Raw genomic sequence first — 21,130 nt, forward strand, 5'->3', positions numbered from 1 at the left:
GTCGAAGGATTTTACTCATGTTAGCACCCTCCAACGCATGCAAGGAAGGCTTTATTATGATCCTTCTTTTATAGATGAGAAACCAAAATTGCATGAGTACCACTTCTCATTCTTGACAGCCACTGGAAATTTTACCTGTATCGAATCCTCACAACTGTCGCAACTTTTACTTACATATGGCAAAACTGAAGCTCAGAGAGGTTATGTATCTTGCCTGTGGTGATACAGATAGAAAAGTTGCAGAGCAGGAAATCAAAGTCTGTTGGACTTACAACAGACTTGTCACCATTTTAGGACAGTGTAAATAACAAGAGTTTAAACAGTGTTTAAGAGAGGGAAAGGAAGTGGGCTTGTGGATCCTGCTGTGTGTTGCTCTGACCAGACAGCAGTAGTGGCCATCAAACAGGAAATCTGGGTGTCTCCTCTGGCCACATAACCCACTCTTACCTTCCACAAGGGGATGAAGTGGTAATAAGTAATGCAAAGTGTCTATGGAGTTTGCTGCATTTGCCCACCTCAGAAACAGTGAATCTCAGGAGAAATTTGGATCAGAATTTGCACACTGGTAGCCTGTAGGCGAAATTAAGCTAGAAAGATGTCGTGTGTTGACCGTTGGTATTTCTGTAAAACTTTAATTGCTGATGTTTTAAAAATGCAGCAAATTCACATAGCACTCCAAATTTCTGAATTATCTTGAAAACTCAGGAGTTCTCACACAGCCACCCTTGGCGGGAGTTTTGGCACAGCAGCTCCATCTGAGAAGGTGTTTTTAATTTACTACAGTGCTCAAGGCCCCGCCCCCATCACGATGTGTCAGGGAGCGCTTGTCTCCTTGGAGCATTCCCCTCCTCCTGCTGGTTTTCTTTATGTTAATGTAAGAGGAAGATGAACTTTCTTGTGCTCTATCAAGTGGGGGAAAAACACAAGAAGGGAGAGCACACATTTGTATGTAAAAATGAATATTTTTATATAAATATAACCAATGTATATACACACATTATATATACAGCTATATACTGGTATATAATAGATATATACAGATAGCTATAGATATAGATATATAGATATATACAGATATATACACACATACACACCCATACATTTAGGTAAAGAAACCAACTTGGCCCTTTTCGTTCATTTTTTGGTCTCTTCCTGGTCATTGTTGGCATTTAAATACAACAGCATTTCAGCCACTTTTTTTAGGCAGGATCCGACACAGCCACCCACGGAGAGCAGGCATCTGTAGGCTGGCCAGGAAGCTCAGGTCCAGGATGCTCTCCAGCCTCACACATGTGCTCCTGGGCTATCAGAGCTTTCCCATCATGGCTTTGTTCTCCTTTTTTTTTTTTTTTCTTTTTTTTAACTTCTCTAGGTGTTCCCTTCCCAAAGAACTTCCTTCAGATCTGCAAGAAGATCCTGTGTCGCCTTTTCCGAGTCTTTGTCCACGTCTACATCCACCACTTTGACCGGGTCATTGTGATGGGCGCGGAGGCCCATGTCAACACCTGCTACAAGCACTTCTATTACTTCGTCACAGAGATGAACCTCATAGACCGCAAGGAGCTAGAGCCTTTGGTAAGTGTCACCACGCTACTTCTAGGAGCTCAGCCTTTTGTCCCAGCACACTGAAAAACCCATGCAAAATGCTCATTCATGATGAGCCATCAGCCAGAGGCCTACAGCATTAGACAGGAGTTAGAGGTCAGCTTCAGGAGCAGGAGATGCCAAGATGTCCACAGCACCCAGTGTAGTAAACCACATAGTGGTTTGTAGTGGGATTATAGTGGCAGAATGTAGTAGGATTGTAGTAGTTTGAGCTCGAGGGAGTAGCTTTAATTCTCAGCTCCCAAATCAGCCACCTATCTACTTACTCCCTTAAATGAGCATCTTTGATCTCTCATGTTATCCATTATACCTCCATTCAAAGATAACCAGAAACATTCCTTTAATCAGTAAACACATATTTAGCATCTACTGTTTGCTGCTAGGCATGCCAAGTCAAGCAAAACTACCTGCGAGTAGCTTTGACTCCAGAGAGTGAGACGGAAGTAAGTGCTTTGAATCCAAAGAGTAAGACAGAAAAGTAAGCGCTGTGACTCCAGAGTTAGAGACAGAACTAAGCGCTTTGACTCCAGAGACAGAGACAGAAGTCAGCGCTTTGACTGCAGAGTCAGAGACAGAAGTCAGTGCTTGGACTCCAGAGACAGAGACAGAAGTCAGTGCTTGGATGCCAGAGATAGAGACAGATGTAAGCACTTTGACTCCAGAGACAGAGACAGAAGTAAGCTCCAGATGAGAATACAGTATCTGAAGGGCTTTGCTTTTCGTACTGAATCTCCTGTGATGCATTTTAATGGGATATATTAAAATCCAGAACATTTGATTTAAGAAAATTAACAGTTATTGTTTAGGTGAATGGGAATTCCTTGTGTTTTCTTCGTAAGGTGTTTTTATAGTTGGACTCAGTCTGTGCTTTAGAAGTCAAGGACCCTTGAAATCCTCAACAACTTTTGTAACACGTAGTATTTTAATGTGGATGCCCTCATCGCAGCTATTTCTAGTTGGCTCTACTGAGTACTTATCCCGTATAATACAGAGCTTTATACTAAAATCACACTTTCTTCTTAAAACATTAAAAATGGCAATTTTGCAACTAACTTTCTTACAAGTCCATTTGAATAATGACCAACACAGGGCCCAGGCTATGGTCTTTTGCTAGTCCATCTTCCTTTCTCTTTATGTACATGTTTTTTAAGTATAGGTTTTGTTGTTATTTATGTATGGTGAGGCCAACAGATCAGGAAACAACTGCTATTGGAAAGATAGAGTGTTACACTCACAGATCGGAAGGCAAGGGGCACACACCATGTCAAGGTGGGGGGCAGGGCAAGGAACGGTGGGGGAGCCACCAGGGTTGGTTAGAGGCAGGGGAAACAGAGAAAATGGGGGCAAAAGCCTTTATTGGGGTTTCTCTGGGAAGGAACAGGTGAGCCAAGCTAAGCAAGATTAAAATTGACTAATCTGAATAATTTCAGGAGGCCCTGGGGATTAGGGACTGCCCTAGTTGTGTGGTACCTGGATCTGGGGTGATTTGTGGAAGGCAGTAGTAGCCCTAAGGGTGAGAGGCATAGGGGAGGTGGTTGGGGCTGTGGGCTCTGGATTGATTGGTTTGTATTGGTTGGGGAGTAAACAGCTGGAGGGTGAGTTGTTTACTACATATAGGAATTGGCTAGCCCTGGGAGGGGCAGTCCCTCCGGGGTCAGCAAGGCTCTGTTGTTAAAGAATCAAAAATACAAAAAGAGAGAGAGAGAGAGAGAGACAAGTTTAATATGGTACAGTATCTGTATCTGGAAAAGAAATTGATATATCACCTTTAGAGTTTCTCAACTTGAAATCTGTTATCATGCTATGAAAGTACATGGGGAAAAAATATTTTTGTTTGCATCACTGGGAGTTCTGGAACAAAACAGGACTTTCTGGACACAAATAAGATATATCGTTGGCTACAGAAGTGCTCATCTTCTTCATTTTCTTTTACAACAGTTTTCTAGAAAGTTCTTGGGGGCAGGAACTAGGTTGTCTCTGAATTCAGTTGGGCAAGTAGTGTGGAAAGAAGCTGAAATGCTTCACGATTGAACTTCTCCTACTTTGTCCTGTAAAGGCAGCTGTGGGTAAACAGTACAAGAAGAAAAGGTGTGCAAACAGCTCAAGGGAGTTAAAAGGCTGGAAAGAGTTGACAAAGCTAATTTAGAAAATGTCAAGGACAAAGGAAAGAGGGACTCCAGGCCACGGAAACCAAGAGGGTGGAGAAACCGTCAGGGGAAATACCTTCCCCCGAAGGTCCACCAGAAGGAAGAGGCTCCCCACAGCACTCACTGTGCGGGTTTCACTGCCTCAAAGGAGCAGAAACAGCTGGATAGAAGCAACAGTCAGTTTCTTCTTTACGTACAAAAGCATAAAGGCCGTTGTAAGACTAAGCTGAGCGCCAGCCAGCCTTTCTTAGCCATCAAAAAACTATCATTTTCAGTAACTGAGGAAGAGCCCCAGGGATTCTAACACCTGGCAGTACCAGGAGCTGACTGAAGTGAGAGTCACAGAAAGGCTCCGAACAGCTCAGTTTTCCAGACTAGAGCCTCTTTGGAGGCATAGGGAAGACTGACTCAGGGTTAGCCAGGAATTGTTAACAGTGGAAGTGAGGAAGAAGGGTTATCAGTTTTTCCCCTAGAACCTTTTATTTCTTTAAATCTTGCTTGAAACCGAATCCTTCCTACCTTTATGCTTTCTTAATTATAATTGCAGGGTAACTAACTTTAATGCTTTTACATGTTAACAAATGTTTTTCATGCCTAATTGTCTGAAATTATGTGTTCATTTTACACAAACCAAAGCCTATAAAGTTAACAGAAAAAGATACTGAGAACGTTTCCAAGGACAGTAATTATAGGGGCACCTGGGTGGGTCAGTGGGTTGAGCATCTGACTCTTGAATTCTGGGTCATGGAATTGAGCTCTGCTTCAGGCTCTGCACTGACAGCAAGGAGCCTGCTTAAGATAGTCTGTCTGTCTGTCTGTCTCTCTCTCTCTCTCTCCCCCTCTCCCCCAATCCCTCTCTCTCCTTCCCTCCCTCCTTCTGCCCCCCCCCCACTCCCGTGATCTCTGTCTCAAAATAAGTAAATAAACTTTAAAAAAATAATTATAATTATATAATATTGGGCTCTGGATACTTAGCACAGTCCAGTATCCACTAAGAATACTGTACTTTTGGACTGTTTTTACTGATAGCACTTTCAGTAGTTGATAATGCTAGAACACCTAACTTCTAAGTTGACTGTAGCAATGAACATATTAAAATCAGTCATAGTATTTCAGATCAACACATTTTTATTTAATTTGCATATATCAGGTACCCTGTATGTGCAACACAAGTTACTCAGATGTTCATAAGAAGGGTATGCTTTGAAGAACTTATAGCTACAAACTAAAAAATGTAAAATAATGACACACTCATCTTCAGCCCTTGCCAAATGATAAGCAAGTCAGGCATTTTGGCTTCACATTCTAGTGTGCATTCTTTAGGATCTGATGCAGCAAAAGGCCAGAAGGGCAACATTTGAGCAGCCAGCTTCCTTTAGAACACCAGCGTTCTGAGTTCCCACATCTCCAGTGGGACATTTCCGATATCGTGCCTTGGGATTGCATGAGTGTAGAACTCAGAGACCCCACCTCAGGTTCCTCTCTGCCATGCATCCACCATGGACAGCTGTACTCGTCTGTTCCCAGAGACTACCCTGTAGCTTTCATCTGATGTTTACGGAGTGTCCAGCACCCCACAGGGGAGGAGATTCAACTTCAGTGCCTAACACCAGACTCAGTCTCTCTGGGTTCAAACTCTTCATTTACTAACTTGCAATCTTCAGCAAGTAGTTGATTTCTCAAAGCCTCATTTTCCTCACTCCTAGAATGGGTATAATAATTGAATTGTTGTAGACATTAAATGGATTAGTCACATGGTAAGGGCTTAAGGAATGTTGGCTGTTAAATGAGATAATGAATATAAAGTCCCTGGCATATAGTGAGCAAGGATACCCCATTTCTCCCTTCCCAGCTCCCATGGCCTTTTGCCATCTTATTGATCCCCTAGGTATCCTTGTAACAGATGCAGTTTATCATCTTTGTATTGGTGTCTCCCATAGGATGGTCACCTCTTTGAGAATTGGGGGTATACAGGATATATGCTCGCATGCCTATATTGCCAAGTACACACCAAGTACATAATACGTTTTGAATTAGGAAGAGTACTTTGAGGGTGATGCGCCTCCATCCACAGAGATTGTATACCAATCATTCCTCCCTTGGTGCCACCTTTATCTCAGAACATGCCAGCAGACTTCCACTTCTTCATTGTTGGAAATAAAGCTTCATCCTGTTGGATTAGCAATAGAACTTAAAAGCAAAATTAGGCACAGAGCAGTGAAAGGATGTATCATCAGTCTTAGAATCATCATCTATACCCCAACTTTCAGTTAGTTTTCTGTTTTAGATTCCAGCTAGGTCACCTGGGCAGCGTTGAATGCTCTCATACTACGGTGTCCAAGTGACTAACCCTCCCAGATTTGGCACTAAAAGTCTCATGTCCTGGGAAAACTCTCGATCCCTGGCAAACTGGGACGGCTGGTGACCTTCTCTGGCCTCAGAGTGGGAGTGAAATTTGGAATTCAGAAGCTGGGAAGAGGTCACTCTGGCCAGCCCAGTGAGGAAGGCCAGTGTGTGCATCCCTCCACAGGGCTTGCCTCATGGCTCCCATTGGGACCTGCTGGTCAGCGGCAGCCTGGGAACCCATTTCATCTGGTCTCCAACAGGGAGAGGGAGGCGAACAGAGACACAGACTTGACAGATGAGCCATTTCTCATGTAAATGCAACAGCTGAAGAAGACTTGAACTCAAGCAAGTTCACAGTTGGAGGAAAAGAGCCCAAATGATGCTGGTAATTAGAAAATGGGCCAGTCCCTGATTGAATAAGCAGGCTGCTGTGGGCCCCTGGCAGCCGGGGAGTCAGCTGACAGAATTGAGCTGATCAGAATTATCATTAGCAAGCACAAATAACCAGCAGTGTTTTGTGGGCCTTTCACTAAAAACAAAAGCAGACTCCGAAAGCGCTGTTAGCATTGCAGTAGCTGGTGAATAAAAAGCTGATTAGGGAGGAGGAGGAAAGTTGTGGAGGTGGGGAGGAAGGAGGGTGCTTGCTCACCCTTGTGCACCTGCTGACCCCTGGGTGACCTTGGTCCAGGGCCTTCTCCATCTCACTCTAGGGTTTCATTTCCTTATTTCTAACAATGAAGGTGATTGTTAAGAACCTACCTTGCAGAGGTGCAGCTGTGAGGCCAAATACTGTCACAAGGCTGTTCTTTTACCTTACGGCAGGGCACTTGGGCCATAGAAGCTCTTAAATTAAATCAGTGTTTCTTAATAGGGGTCCATATGCTAGCGCATCAGAATCTTCTGGAGGTTATGTTTTAAAATGCACATACCTGGGCCTTGCCACAGATACAGCAAATCAGAATTATTGAGCTCAGGGCCTACTACCAAGCTCCCTCGGTCTGCATCTCAGACTTTACTCTGCATGTGAATCACACGGGCATGCTGCCAAACTGTAGATTCCAATTCAGTACACCTGGAAGGGGACTTGAACGTGCACATTGTGCTCCCAGGTGATGTCCGTGCTGCTGGTTCCCATACCACACTCTGGCGGCAAGGCTGTGGATGACAATTACTCTCAGATGTGAGATTTACTATTTTTAGCACTTCGTGTCTTCTCTAGGATTGGAGGTTAGCTCAATGAGGTGGGAAAGTAAAGCAAAGAAGAAAAATCTAAGGATCAGTATTGGCCAAGAATATTCCTCAAAATGTCAGTCCTGTAATGAAGAAGTCATGGGAATAAAAGGCATGGCATAGGGAATATACTCAGTGACACTGTAATAGCTCTGTATGGTGACAGATGGTGAGTGAGCATAGGATAACAAAGAAGCACAGCAATCCCTATGTTGTATACCTGAAATAATGTGACATTGTGTGCTAACTATATTTAAAAAATAAAAAGTTGCTCTTGAGTAACGCTCAGTGAAAACAGACTTCTTTCCCTGGATCAAGTAAGTTTACAAAATGCTATATCATCTCCAGCCCTGAAGACCCACAATGTAGAATTGCAGATTAAAGACCTTGAGACGTCCTGCAGCGAAGAAGCTGGTTCAGTTTTGTGTAACCCACTCAGTTTAACTACATTTGACTCCCGCAAAATTTTTTTCATTTGTTATCACTCGTTAACATAAAGATCGTGGTCCATGCAGCAAACTTTGGGTAATACTGTTCCATCTTTGTGGTATGTCTCTAGATTTTGAGTTTTCCCTCCCTGCCTCCACCTGGGCCCCTACTACACCCACCACTGCTGCATGGGGTGAGGAAGGAGAGAAGATGGAAAGAGGAAGATGAGAAGGAAATGAAACTCATCCTAGGGGAGGGCTTCAGAGAAAGAAACCCAGCCCTGTTCATTCTCACCCCTCAGTCCTTCTGCATCATTGTATCACACCTGCCATTGAGTTCTTAGTATGTACAAGGCACACAAGCATTTTCAAGAAATAGACAGTAGCTCCATTTCTTGAATTCCAGATATTCCATTAAGCTCTTTACGTATATTATTTTATCTACTTCTCACACTTGTTACCTTTACTTCAGACAAGTGTGGTCATCTGTTTCTCCATATCTAAACTACATTCCTCTCCGTCTCTCACTGCCATTACTACCATTTTGTCACACCAAGTCTCCCACTCTTCCCCCAGTTGGCTAATTATTGAGGTCCTTGCACCTAGTGATTTTAGGCTTTAGCTCCAAAACCACCCATTTAACAATGGATAATTTAGGACCAGGGCACTTTGGAGACCAAAGATTTGGAAAGCCTTGTTCTATAAGTCCTCGCCACAACCCATGTAGGCCCAAGCATATGCTGACCTTATATTCCCCTAAGGGGTGGCCAGGTCATGCCTAAACTCCCCTTGGAGATGCCTGGGTGAGTGCGGTAGCCAAGGTTGGCCTGTCATGGCAAGATGAGATCAGGTCTGTAAAAAGAAGCAGAACCTCTCACATGAGCCAGAGCTGCTCCCCAAAAGAGCCATTGTGGGCTTTTGAAAGGAACTTTTCTTTGGAAACGTCATCTCTGCAAAGTCCTCTGTGGTGTTTCTTGTCATGCAGTTTCCTTGACTTGCGGCCAAATGGCTTGGACATGGGCACAGGCGTTGAAGAAGAAAGAGAGAGCTTCAGCCTGTGAGTCTGGCAGTTCGGCCTTCCCTACAATGATGTTTCCACTATTAATGCTACGCCAGTAGTTGTCCGCCCCTGAGCAAGGCATGTGATCTCTGTGGGCCTCAGTTTTCCCAGATGTAAAAGACACCATATCAAGAGTCTCCCCCAGCTTGAGTACGGTGATTATGATCTTTGACATGGCATGTCCCAGCCTTGTCATCTTTGGTCCAGGCTGGCATCTTCTTGCTTAGTGGGGCGTTCATGAGTTAAAGCCCATCATGCCAGCAGAGGGGGGTACACCCGGCCCAAAGAACAGCTGGAGTTTGCATTCCTGAGACTTTGTCATTTTAGATGACATGCTGTGTGTATGTGTGTGTGTCCATTGTGGCATCAGCTGGTGGTGGTAGTACAGGGCAACCTTAATGCCCAGAGCTGAGTGGATGTGCCAGCCTGAGAACATTTTAAGAGCCTTGGCAAACATACTGTAAAGTGGCAGTTTGAAAAACAAAGAAATGTGGGACTAATTTCAATGAACTACATTGTACTGAGTTACTGGGAATGTGGCAAAATCAGCTACATGTCTTTGTCAGTTTTATTTATTCATCCTTTGCTGATATCCAGAGACTTTTGCTTCTGGTCTGTGGGCTGATGACTGGTTTTAGTTTTTTGGGTTTTTTTTTTTTTTTCTTTTTTTGGTTGGGTCAGGGGACATGTGGTCTGGTTTATTTCAGGGCCTAAAATGTGATCAATTATAGCTGAAGATGATGCCCATGGGAAAATTGTCAGCATGTAATACTGAGTAACAAAAACAAGATTCAAAATGTATTGGAAAATCACTCTAATCCTGTATCTACTAGTATGTCCTTTAGAAGCATCTAATCATAGATGAGGAAGGAAATATGGCGACAAGTGTCCAGGGTAGTTCTCTCTTGGTGGAAATATGGGTAATGCTTCATATATATATATATGTGTGTGTGGATTATATATATATTCACATATATATATATATATATATATATATGGATTATATATAGATAATTATTTGGTCTTTTCAAGTTTTCTATCACAAACATGTATGACTTTTATGAGAAGCAGAAAAATCAAATCTTTTGCTTTCAAAGGCCTTACCAACAAAGACCAAAGCTGCACATGGTGGCCTGTGTGCCCAGGACCAGGGGTTCTGAATGTCCTCTCTGCTCTCTCTGGCCATACCCTCTGCTGCCCCCTCACAGAGCTGCCATGGCAGTGATGCTTGAAGGAGCAAGCTGGTGGTGGTGCGGGTCACTTTGTGATTGTAGTTGAAGGTGGACTACATACAGTCTCCTTGAACTAAACAATTAAGCTTTCCCTGGAGATGGAGTGGTCCCTCCTGGAGTAGGGAGTTAAGCAACTTTGTAAACATTGAGGTAATGTTTATCTTTACACTATGTACACATTTTCCTTTTGAAGCCCCAGTTTGAAGGGGAAAGATCTCGGTGAATCTAAAGCACATGGTGAAGACTGCAGATATACCCACATATAACATGCCTGCGGTGAAGGCTGCAGATATACTCACATATAACACGCCCAGCCCTGCGGGCACCTCATGGCACAGGGTTCCATGATCTTGATGAAAGGTTTTGGTTGGAGTTTTCTCCATCCAGATTCCTCTACTCAACTAGATCTGAAAAGACTTTTGAGGTGTTTTTTTTTTAATTTCAGGTTTTAAGAGAACAAAAGCGGGGGGCACCTGGGTGGCTCAGTCAGTTGAGTGTCCAACGTCAGCTCAGGTCATGATCTCACAGTTCCTGAGTTTGAGCCCCACAACGGGTTCTCTGCTGTCAGTGCGGGGCCCACTTCAGATCCTCTGTCTCCCTCTCTCTGCCCCTTCCCTGCTTGCTCTCTCTCCAAAATAAAATAAAAATAAACAAAAATAAAAGATAACAAAAGGGATTCATTGAAAAGAGATTAATCTAGACCATGGAATGGTCGATATGCACATTATTAAACTTAAGCATATGTGTATGTACAATAACTACAAATAATTTTTAGCTGAAATTATCATGTGGACTTAGAGTTAATTCCAAACCCTTCTTACTAAAATATTAGCAAAGCCTGAAATCAGAAGTAACTAGGGAAGTAACTAAATAACCAAGACCACCCTGGTCTCAATCAGACTCTTGTATTATCTTCCCCCGCCCCCCTCAGGACCATTCTCTTCTCCTATCCCCAGGAACCCATGCCCCATCTTGTTTTACACCACCCTGTATCTCTGGTTTGATTCTTTTTTATGGAAATTGATATTCCAATCACAATGAATTAATCTTAAAATGCTGTTAGTATATTTCCAGGGGTACCTGGCTGGCTTAGTTAGTAGAGCATACAACTCTTGATCTCTGATGAGTTTGAACCCCATGTTGGGCATAGAGATTACTAAAAAGTTTTTAAATATATGTATTTCCATAGCTGTTGTTATTCCTGTTCCAGTTTTCCATTACATACTTCTGTGTCATGCTTACATGTCAGATTATCTTCCAGTTCTGTAAGTATGCCCACTACAGCAGCCTAAGAATGCCTAGGCTTACAGAGCACACACTGGCTCATCTCTTTACCTTGGCTGAGTAGGCATGGTTACAGACTGCCTCTGAGTTTTAATGGAAGAGAGTCATTTCTAGACCATTCAGTAAACACTTATTACTTGCTGAATATGTGCTGAAAATCAGGGTCCCTGCTTTGAAGGGGTTCACTGGAAGATCCCCTCCTACTCTGTCATTAATGTAACATATCCCAAAGTATTCTTCCCCAAATCTGCTAGTTCTAAGGGATGTCAGAAGGTGTTATGTGAAAGGGAGTTCCATGGTCACATAACTTGGGAAACAGTGAGTTAATAAAGCTGTTCTGGGGCGGGGAGCACCTAGGTAGCTCAGTCGGCTGAGCGTCCGACTTCGGCTCAGGTCATGGTCTCGTGGTTCGTGGGTTCGAGCCCCACGTCAGCTCTGTGCTAACAGACAACTCAGAGCCTGGAGCCTGCTTCAGATTCTGTGTCTCCCTCTCTCTCCACCTCTCCTGCTCATGCTCTGTCTCTCTGTGTCTCTCAAGAATAAATAAATGTGAAAGGAAGGAAGGAAGGAAGGAAGGAAGGAAGGAAGGAAGGAAGGAAGGAAGCTAGCTAGCTAGCTGTTTTGGGGTCCTTAATACCCTAACATGAATCCTAACCTTCCAGCTAAAGCACACAATGTGCAGATTTATTTGATCAGGGAATCCTCTCGCTACAGAGAGTTTTGTGTTTCTAAAGCTTTGAAATACCCTTTGGGAAATACTAACTACTCAGTCTTCTGTAATCTACTTTCTGTATTATGAGCTCAGTTCTCTTCTGGCTGCTGAGTATCTGTTAATAGACATTTTTTGAAAACCTATATCGCAGACACTGTGCTGAGTGCCAGTCATATAAGATGCATCTCCATTTTAAAGAATGATTTTATTTTCCTAAAGTTTATTTTTTTGAGAGAGAGAGTGTCAGGGGGAGGGGGAAGGGGGCAGAGAGAGAGAATGAGAGAGGGAATCCCAAGCAGGCTCCACACTGTCAGCACAGAGCCTGACTCAGGGCTTGATCTCACAAACGGTGAGATCATGACCTGAGCTGAAATCAGGAGTCAGATGCTTAACTGACTGAGCCACCCAGGGGCCCCAAGAAACTCATGCTTTTAAAGAATCCTACCCTTTAATCCATTACTTAGAGCCGTACCATCCAATACAGAAGCCACTAACTACTTGTGGCTACTTAAAGTTAAATTAATTAAAATTGAACTAAAATGAAAATTAGTTTCTTAATCTTACTAACCACGTTTCAAGTGCTCAAAAGCCACATGTGTCTAGTGGCTATTGTATAGTGCAGATAGTAAACCTTTCCATCATCATGGAACCTTCTGTTGGACACCACTGAGGTAGAGGGTTTATCTTCAAGAATTCCTTCCTACAATACACTGTTAATACCCTGTCCCACCACCAGTGGCTGCCAAATATGTTTAAAATTGTCCCTAGGATGCCTCAGTAAGACATTGGCATTTAGCTCCTCGCATGGTCTGTCTCTTTTTGCTAGGCCACTCCTCTCCTACCTAGTTAACAGATGAAAGATAGATAAAACTCGAAATCATATGTTTAGTGTTGCTCCCTCGGTGCAATGTCAGATCCTCCACCTCAGAGAGCAGCTCCATACCTCGGGACTGCTGTTGGTCTCTGGGGCACCAAATCATAATTATACTTCATTGTGTCTGCGGTATTGGAAATTGCTACAGAATGTCAGTCACAGTAGGAATTAATTCATCTCCACGAGCGTTTATATGAAGATGTGAATAGTCAGTATGGCTTGATGCCCATAGATAAGCCTGCCAAATTTTGGCTGCTCTGTGTGGTCTAGACTAGTTCAAATTTCCCAGCCAGATAAAACTAGATTCTTTGGCTCCAAAAGATGTCAAATGAGTATTGGTATTTGAATGCGGGAAGGTTTTATTTATTGAAATATAACAGTATGTCTTCTCTCACCACCCACCTGCTCCATCCACCCCATAAAAGCATGAGGATAAGAGTATGGCAGTCCCTATCCTAGGGGCTTGTGTGGTCTTAGGAACACCTCTTCCCATGAAATAATTTTATGCATAAAGTTCAGATATATAGGCCACCAACAAAGCCAGTTAGGCCATAGTGTAGTACTAGAACATACTACGAATCAATATTAGTTCCATGATGTTAGTGGTAACGGATTCCTATGACATTGTGAATGTGAGTGTACCTGGAATAATAAATAAAAAATAAATGCATACAGGTAGGTCTGGATTGAAAAAAAAAGAGAGAAATACAGACTACTCGAAAGGGAACTTCCTAGAGTTCCTTGAACGGGCCTTGGCTTCTCACCACCAGGCCAGAGATCCATGTGAGCCCTTGATCACCATGTCCTATTGAGTCCTGATCAAGAGTTTGCAGTTTAAAGCTGCAGTTTTATTGTCCCTTCCTCAGAGGGATCTCCCCTCATGCTACACCACATTGGGTCCGTGCTAACTGCTCGCTGAGCCCAAAGAGGGCAAACAAGATGAAAGCCACCATATTGTTAAGGACTAGTATCAGAAGTGATAAACGACCCCCTTCCACCATTTTCTTTTCCTTAGAAGTGAGTCATTCAATCCAGCCCACACTTAGGGGGAGGGCAATTAAGCTCTATTTATTGAAGAGAGAAATATCAAAGAATTTTCTAGTATGTTTTTATTTTATTTTAATATTCTTTTGACAGAAAGAGAACGAGAGACAGAGCGCACACACATGTATGTGCAAGGGGCAGAGAGAGAGAGAGGATCTTAAGCAGGCTCCATGACCTGAGCCCAAATAGAGAATCAAACGTTCACCCAAATGAGCCACCCAGGCACCTCCTCTAATATATTTTTAAACCAGAGACCAAATTTACTTAACAGGTGATGTTTGCCTTTGATCCATGCATTGCCCTTTCTTCTTTCATTCCCCACATCCTGCAGCTCAGGTCTGCTGCCTCCCCCAGTGCACTCGTTCCTCCAGAAACCACCTGCTTCGGTGAAAACACTCGTTACCTCAGAGTGGTAGCAAACTCCTCCCCTTCCTAGCCAAGCTCCTTATATAAGACAGTCAAGCCTGTTGTGTCAGTAATCTGCCCTCCGTCACTCCAGAAACTTGCCCTTGAAGTAGTGCCCTGCAGCCCTGTGCGCTTGCCTTTGAAACAGAAGAAACAGCAAGTAGTATAATTCATGTTACAGACAGATCTCAAAAACATTGTGCTGAGCAAAAGAAAACAGACATAAAAAGTACATACTGTTTGATCCCATTTGTATCAAATTCTAAAGCAGTCTAAACTAAGCCAAGGTGTCCGAAAGCAGGTTGGTGGTTGTCTGGCACCAAGGGTGTGGGTAGGGGCTTGACTGCAAAGGGGCAAGAGGGAGGTTTCAGAGGTGATAGAAATGTTCCATATCTTAATGTGGTGGTTACCTGGGAGCATATCCATATCAAAATTCATCAAACTGTACGTTTAAATAGAAGCACTTTAGAAGACCACGTCTACCTCGATACACTTTATTTTTAAAGTTTGCTTGGTGAATGCATTCAATTTATTTTTTAAACAACGTCAGGATTCACCAAAACAGTGTTTTGACAGGTCTTTGTTGAAAACTTTTGTCTCCCTGCTGCCTGGGTGGTTAACAAGACAAACTGAAAGGAAAAGTAGCAACTTATCCCTAAGGGCCAATTAGAATATAGTTATAAGAACAGAAGTAATTCCTGTCACAGAGACAGTAGCTCTCCCTTCCCTCTGGCAACCAGTTAAGAATGGTTGTTTCCATAATTTGGCTATTGTTGAAAGCACTGCTATAAATATAGGGGTACATGTGCCCCTGTGCATCAGCACTCCTTTATCCCTTGGGTAAATTCCTAGCAGGCTATTGCTGGGTCGTAGGATAGTTAATTCTTTGAGGAACCTCCACACTGTTTTCCAGAGTGGCTGCACCAGTCTGCATTCCTGTAAACTGTTGTGCTGCTTATCACCTGGGGAGGTTTCAGAAGGCTTTTCGGTTCTCAGTCTCCATCCCAGGCCTATTAAATTAGAATCTCCAAGGGTGGGGCTCGAGCAAAGTAAAGCTCTCTAGATGGCTCTCATGTGCTCACCACGTGAGCCCCAGGGAGATGGAATATGGTGCTTCTCAGACTTTTGCCACACAAGAACACCTGGGAGCTTGTGGAGGATATATACATGGGTTCTACTACTGGAAATTTTGATTCAGTAGTTCCGGAATAGGACTCATGAAATCTTCATCTTTAATAAAGCTTCCAAGTAATTTTGATGCAGGTGGACCAGGCATCACACTTTGAAACTAATACCATCAAGGAGCACCTGGGTAGCTCAGTCGGTTAAGCTTCGGACTTGGCTCAGGTCATGATCTAACGGTGTGTGAGTTCAAGCCCCGTGTGGGGCTCAAGCTTGACAGCTCAAAGCCTGAAACCTGCTTCAAATTCTGTGTCTCCCTCTCTCTCTGCCCCTGGCCTGCTCATGCTTTGTCTCCCTCACTCTCTCAATCATAAAAAAGAAAAAAAATTTAAATAAATAAAAATAAGAAACTAATACTATCAGTTCCCAAATTTCTGGGCAGAAATGGAATCCATCAAGATGCCTAGGCTGAAGAATGGCCCCCTCATCTTGATTTCTTAGATGGCACCCAGACCCACTACTTTTGTTTACTTAAGTTCAGGCTCACGTTCCTCCACCCCATCCCTTCCCCCAGAATCACTCCATACCTACACTCCATACCCTGTCTAAACCATAATGGTGTTTTTGTCGCCCCCCCCCCCACCAATGGCACCAGTCATCACCACACCCTAGAAGCCCATCCCTTCCAGACCTCACCATTTCAGCATAGCACCTCATGTGTTGAACCCCCATCACACAAACCATAGTACCTCCAGGACCCTGTGCTCCAGGCATATGGCTAGGCTCTGGGGATACGGTGACAGGTCAATCTTGGTCCTTAACTTGAGTGTTCCTACCTGTGAAGAGGTCTGAACGGTCTTAGTTTTCCCACGGGTAAAATGAGGGGGCATAGCCCAAATCAGTGATCCTTAGCAACAAGTTCTGTGACCATGCAGGGTGAAGCCAGAGCCGGGATCTGGGACCCTTCCTCCTCTTCAACTAGATTTGCTATATTTTTTCCTTAATGGCTTCTGTGTAAGATTGCATTAGAAGAAATGGTTTCTACAACTAAAATAAGCTGTAAATCCACTGGATTAGGGGAGATTTCTATATACTTCCAGTTCTGGCACAGTGTAGATCCAGAATGAATAAAATGTCCACTGGCTTTTTTTTTTACTTCATTTATTCATAATAGTATAATTATTTTGAAACAGGTTTATAGTAGAGATTTATGTTTATGTCTTATTAAAGTATTTCAGCATATAAGAACTTTAAGTGGCCGGTAATAACTATATACTTTTAAAATTTGATATGCTCAGCATCTGAGGATATAATAATAGGGAAATTTTTTAAATAAAGCTATGGACCAAGTGCTGTGGAATATGTGTTTATGTATTTATCATTTATTTGTTTTTTAATGTTTGTTTATTTTTGAGAGACAGAGAGCTAGAGGGCTCTCTGTCAGGGAGGGGCAGAGAGAGGGAGACAAAGGATCTGAAGAGGGCTCTGCACTGACAGCAGAGAGCCTGATGTGGGGCTTGAATTCACAAGCTGTGAGTGAGATCATGACCTGAGCCAAAGTCAGACGCTTAACTGACTCAGCCACCCAGGTGCCCCTGTATTACCTTATATAATCTGCACACAATTCTGTGAGATAAATACTGTTTTTATCTCCATTTTAAAGAAGAGGAAAATCGGGCAAGGTGTGAAGTCACTTGTCCCATGTGACATAGCCCTGTGGAGTCAGGAGTTCAACACATGCATTCTGACCCAGAAACCCAGACACAGCCTTCACTGAGGCAGAGTTTTGCTCAGAAGCACACTATCCCAAACGGTTTCTGATAATCTGCAGCAGCCAGGTGATTTCCTAAGGTTCTGATCCTTGGATAGAACATCATCTGGCTGTGAGGCCACAGTCAAGTCACGTCAACTCTCTGAGCATGTGGAATGTGCATTGTTTAATGATTCCAAGGAGATGACAGTGTGTAAAGAGCTGGCGCTGAGTGCTGGAGCAACTAAAAAGAATGGCACCTGCCTCCAGAAGTGTAATGTCTATAGATCAGATGACCCAAACCCAAAGCCTACAGAGTCCAGGCAGGTAGCAAATGCGAATTAACAGGCAGGCCATAAAAAATTGGAAGCTCTGGGAGCAACCGCCATGCACCTCCAGCTCATGGTTTCATTGCGGGGGGAGTAGGGACCCAGAGTTTGCAAATCAGAAGAAATTGAAGCTCCAACATTTTAGGTGAACTCTTCAGAATTTTAAATGGTGGCAAATTATTAGAGCAGTTCTTGTATTTTATTTTATTTTATTTTGTTTCATTTCATTTCGTTTCATTTCATTTCATTTCATTTCGTTTCGTTTCGTTTCATTTCGTTTCATTGCACTCCATCCCACTCCATTCCATTCCATTCCATTCTCTTCCATTCCATTCATAACCCTAGAGGCCTAATAAATTCTTTCTAGGAGTGCACTTTACCTAGTAGCCATCATTTTGCCCTCCTGCCTTTTATAGAGCCTCTGGACAGGGCAGAGCAGGGTCTGACCTATTACAGTCTGGCAACACTTTCACACTTGCCTGCACTTAAGTGTTACATTTAGAGTTTTCTCATATCTTGGAAGCCCAGAACTTCCAAACCTATGAAGTGAGCATCGGGGTGTGTGTGCGTGTGTGTGTGTGTGTGTGTGTGTGTGTGTGTTGGGTGGTGTGCACGGTTTGGATGAAGCAGATAAGAGAGTGGCCATTTGATTGAGTTGGTGTCAGTTGCACACCATGCTGCTCTGTGCTCGTCCCCGTTGCCGGTCTGCAGTGACTGTATTGCTGGAGGCACTGAGAGACACAGAGCACATCTGTTCCTTTGTCGTTGGCTTCACTTGACACGACCAGTGTCATCGCCAGTTGGCACTGAGATTGTTGACCCCGTCGCTGCCAGGCCCAGGGCCGCAAAGCAGCTGTTGTTATTGTATACATTCGCTCCAAACAGTGGAGCCTTCAGAAGCCCCGCCATGCACCATCTCTGCTCGGGGAAACTGGCAGAAAGTACCAGAGTCCTCACAGCACACACTCAAGGGATTTTATCTTATTAATCTTTGAAAAACATTGGCAAATGGACAGGAGTCAAATAAGATATTTGACCACATCCAACGTATGTTGGTTTTGATTTTATGGCCTGCTGATGGAAGAGGTAGATTTTTCATGAAGTTGGCACTTCTATCCATACCTAAATCCCACTTCTAATAGAAGGTTTCTATTGTGGTTTTCTCTTATTTGGAACTCTCTCCTTCTTTGACAGGGACAGCAGCCTTTGTGCGTGCTCTACCACAGAGGAATCTTGATAGGTACTCGCGCGTGTGGTTCTTTCTTCTGTCACTGGCATAAGATGTTAGAGTTGTGAGAGCTTCTCAGACAGTTACCCTTTATTTTGGTTTCTGTTGCTGCTGCAAGGGTGCTTGGCATTTTGTATTAATAGATCATTCTAAATGGAAAAATTCTGGTGAACATTTGTTTCCAATATGAACAGCAATAATAGAGGGCATTTAATTAGTTGGGACACAAGTGTGCACTTGGGTACACAGGCACACACAGACACACGCATTTTTTCTGAGAAAGCTTCAGATCTTTCAAAACCCCTTCTCTGTGGATTTTTTTTCCATTTTGTTCCTGAAATTGCACATAAAAATCCTCTTCCTGGAAGCTTTTGAAATCCTTTTTCCAAAATTGATACCTATGGGGGTGTTTGTTATTGTTATTGTTTTGTTTTGTTTTTTTAAATTGTGGTAAAATACACATAGCATAAAATTTACCATCTGAACTGTTTTAAGTGTACAGTTTACTAGCATTCAGCACACTCACATTGTTGTGCAATCCATACCACCATCCATCTTCAGAGCTCTTTTCATCTTGATACATGTGGGTTTTGTTTTGTTTTTTGTTTTGTTTTGTTTTGTTTTCACATACGAGCCAGGAGTCTAGGCTGTGCAAATGAGGCCAGGAAAGGGAACAAAAAAGTATGCAAAGAAAAAGTGTATCTGCTTCTATTTCTCTTTAACTGAGACCGAACAGCTACCCACCTTCAATACATCAGACAGTTTCCCTCCTGAGAGCAACGCAGTGTGGCCATGTAGGCACAGAATCGCCCCGATTGCTACAACGTCTAAAATTGCAGCTTCATGCTAAAATATCAGCAGAACAAGTGAGGAAGGAGCCCTAACAAGTAAAACTTGCTTTCGCTCTCTGAAGCACATCCCCTTTAAGTAAAATCCATGTTGTTTTCATGGTTCATTAATTAGGAATCAGAGGCTAAGAAAAGAAAGGGGCTTGCCCCCTCCCAGACTCTGAAAGCTATACAAGTATGGTTCTAAGGGGCTCAGGCACATGCAGAGTTTATTCTTGTTTTACGTGTGTTTTCTTCCTGATGCACCATCACTGCCCGCCCTCAGCAGGAGCAATATTGAGCTGTTTGTGGCCAGGTCAACTTTACAAGCTTGGCAGCCTGAGGATCCATTTATAATCCCATGGGCTTTAAAACTGTAGTCACACTGGCCATGGTATCCTCAGGGTACAGCGAACTTTCTCTGAAAAGGTCCAGACACTCCCATGTTTTAGCTTGTGGCCCCTAAATGGTCTGTGTCACTGCTGCTCGACTCCACCTTTCAGGTGGGAAAGCAGCCAGAGACAATGCATAAACAAATGGGCATGACTGTGTCCCAGGACCACTTTATTGGTGGACATTGAAACTTGAACTTCATAGCATGTGTGTCATGGAATATTCTTCTTGTTTTGTTTCCAATGATTTGAAAGTGTAAAAATTATCTTTAGTTTATGGGCCATACAAAACAGGTATGGACTGGATCTGGCCTGTGGGCTGTGGTTCCCAGTTCTCTGATGTAAAGGAAAGATGTGATTCTGAGTCCCATTGACCCAAATGACAGATCTCGGGTCAAATTCTCGCTCTGCCAACCGCGTAACCGTGGGCAACCTCTGTAACTTTCACCTTCTCTGTAGGGGAATCGTAATGGCCACCCCATAGAGATGAGGGTCAGTGACAAAGTGGGCCACCAAGAGAGACACCAAGATCGGCCCCTAACCTAAACCTCTGAGGCTCCTGAGAACATGTTTCATTTCTGTAGTCTAACCCCGAGCAAGCAATCTTATTTTGTTAAAATGAAGTTTCCGTTTGTTTCATGTCTATGTATTTCATTAACCTAACACTCTGTTCCTTCCAAAGGAATGGGACTGCTGAGAAGCTACTATCCTCCTAAATTATAGGCTCTCTGAGGAAGCAAATCTCCATGTGTTTTCAGCAGACACACAATAGAGGTCTTATTAAGTGATGGCAGGCTCTGTCCTGTGGTGCAGTCAGCTCGGCTGAACAACTTCTATGAACTCTTTGTTTTCCTGGGGGAGGTAAATTCTTCCTCCGGGGACCCATGCCCTGAAAGTTCAGGGCACACCCAAAATGACAAGTCGTGTTTCTTCAGCGTTTCTTGAATGTCATTAAGAGTTGGGTCCATTAAGCTTCTCTAGGAATAAGAAAGTCTGTGCCTGCAGCTGCCTGGCCTAGACTGAGAACTGCTTCACCAGCCAGTGCCTCCCTTCCCCCACCCCCTCATGGAAAGGCCAAGTGACAGAAGCCAGAGAATTCCTTACCCTGCCCTCCC

At 43.4% G+C, this 21,130-nt stretch overlaps 1 protein-coding gene across 13 annotated transcripts in view; it reads left to right on the forward strand.

The window, feature by feature from the left end:
• The window catches only part of MOB3B (MOB kinase activator 3B), a 219,270-nt gene that overhangs the window by 164,781 nt on the left and 33,359 nt on the right, over positions 1-21,130 (forward strand). For 11 of the 13 annotated variants that reach the window (XM_053205019.1, XM_053205016.1, XM_053205020.1 and 8 more), the window contains one exon: positions 1,373-1,575. The exons of 1 other annotated variant lie outside the window; for it this stretch is intronic. In XM_053205019.1, coding sequence (XP_053060994.1) covers positions 1,373-1,575 — 203 coding nt within the window. Of the gene's footprint in view, positions 1-1,372; positions 1,576-8,741; positions 13,715-21,130 lie in introns of those variants that run through there. One more of the 13 variants, XM_027039266.2, reaches the window with a different exon arrangement.

Source organism: Acinonyx jubatus, chromosome D4, assembly GCF_027475565.1.
Source record: "Acinonyx jubatus isolate Ajub_Pintada_27869175 chromosome D4, VMU_Ajub_asm_v1.0, whole genome shotgun sequence".
In the NCBI taxonomy this organism is placed as follows: Eukaryota; Metazoa; Chordata; class Mammalia; order Carnivora; family Felidae; genus Acinonyx; species Acinonyx jubatus.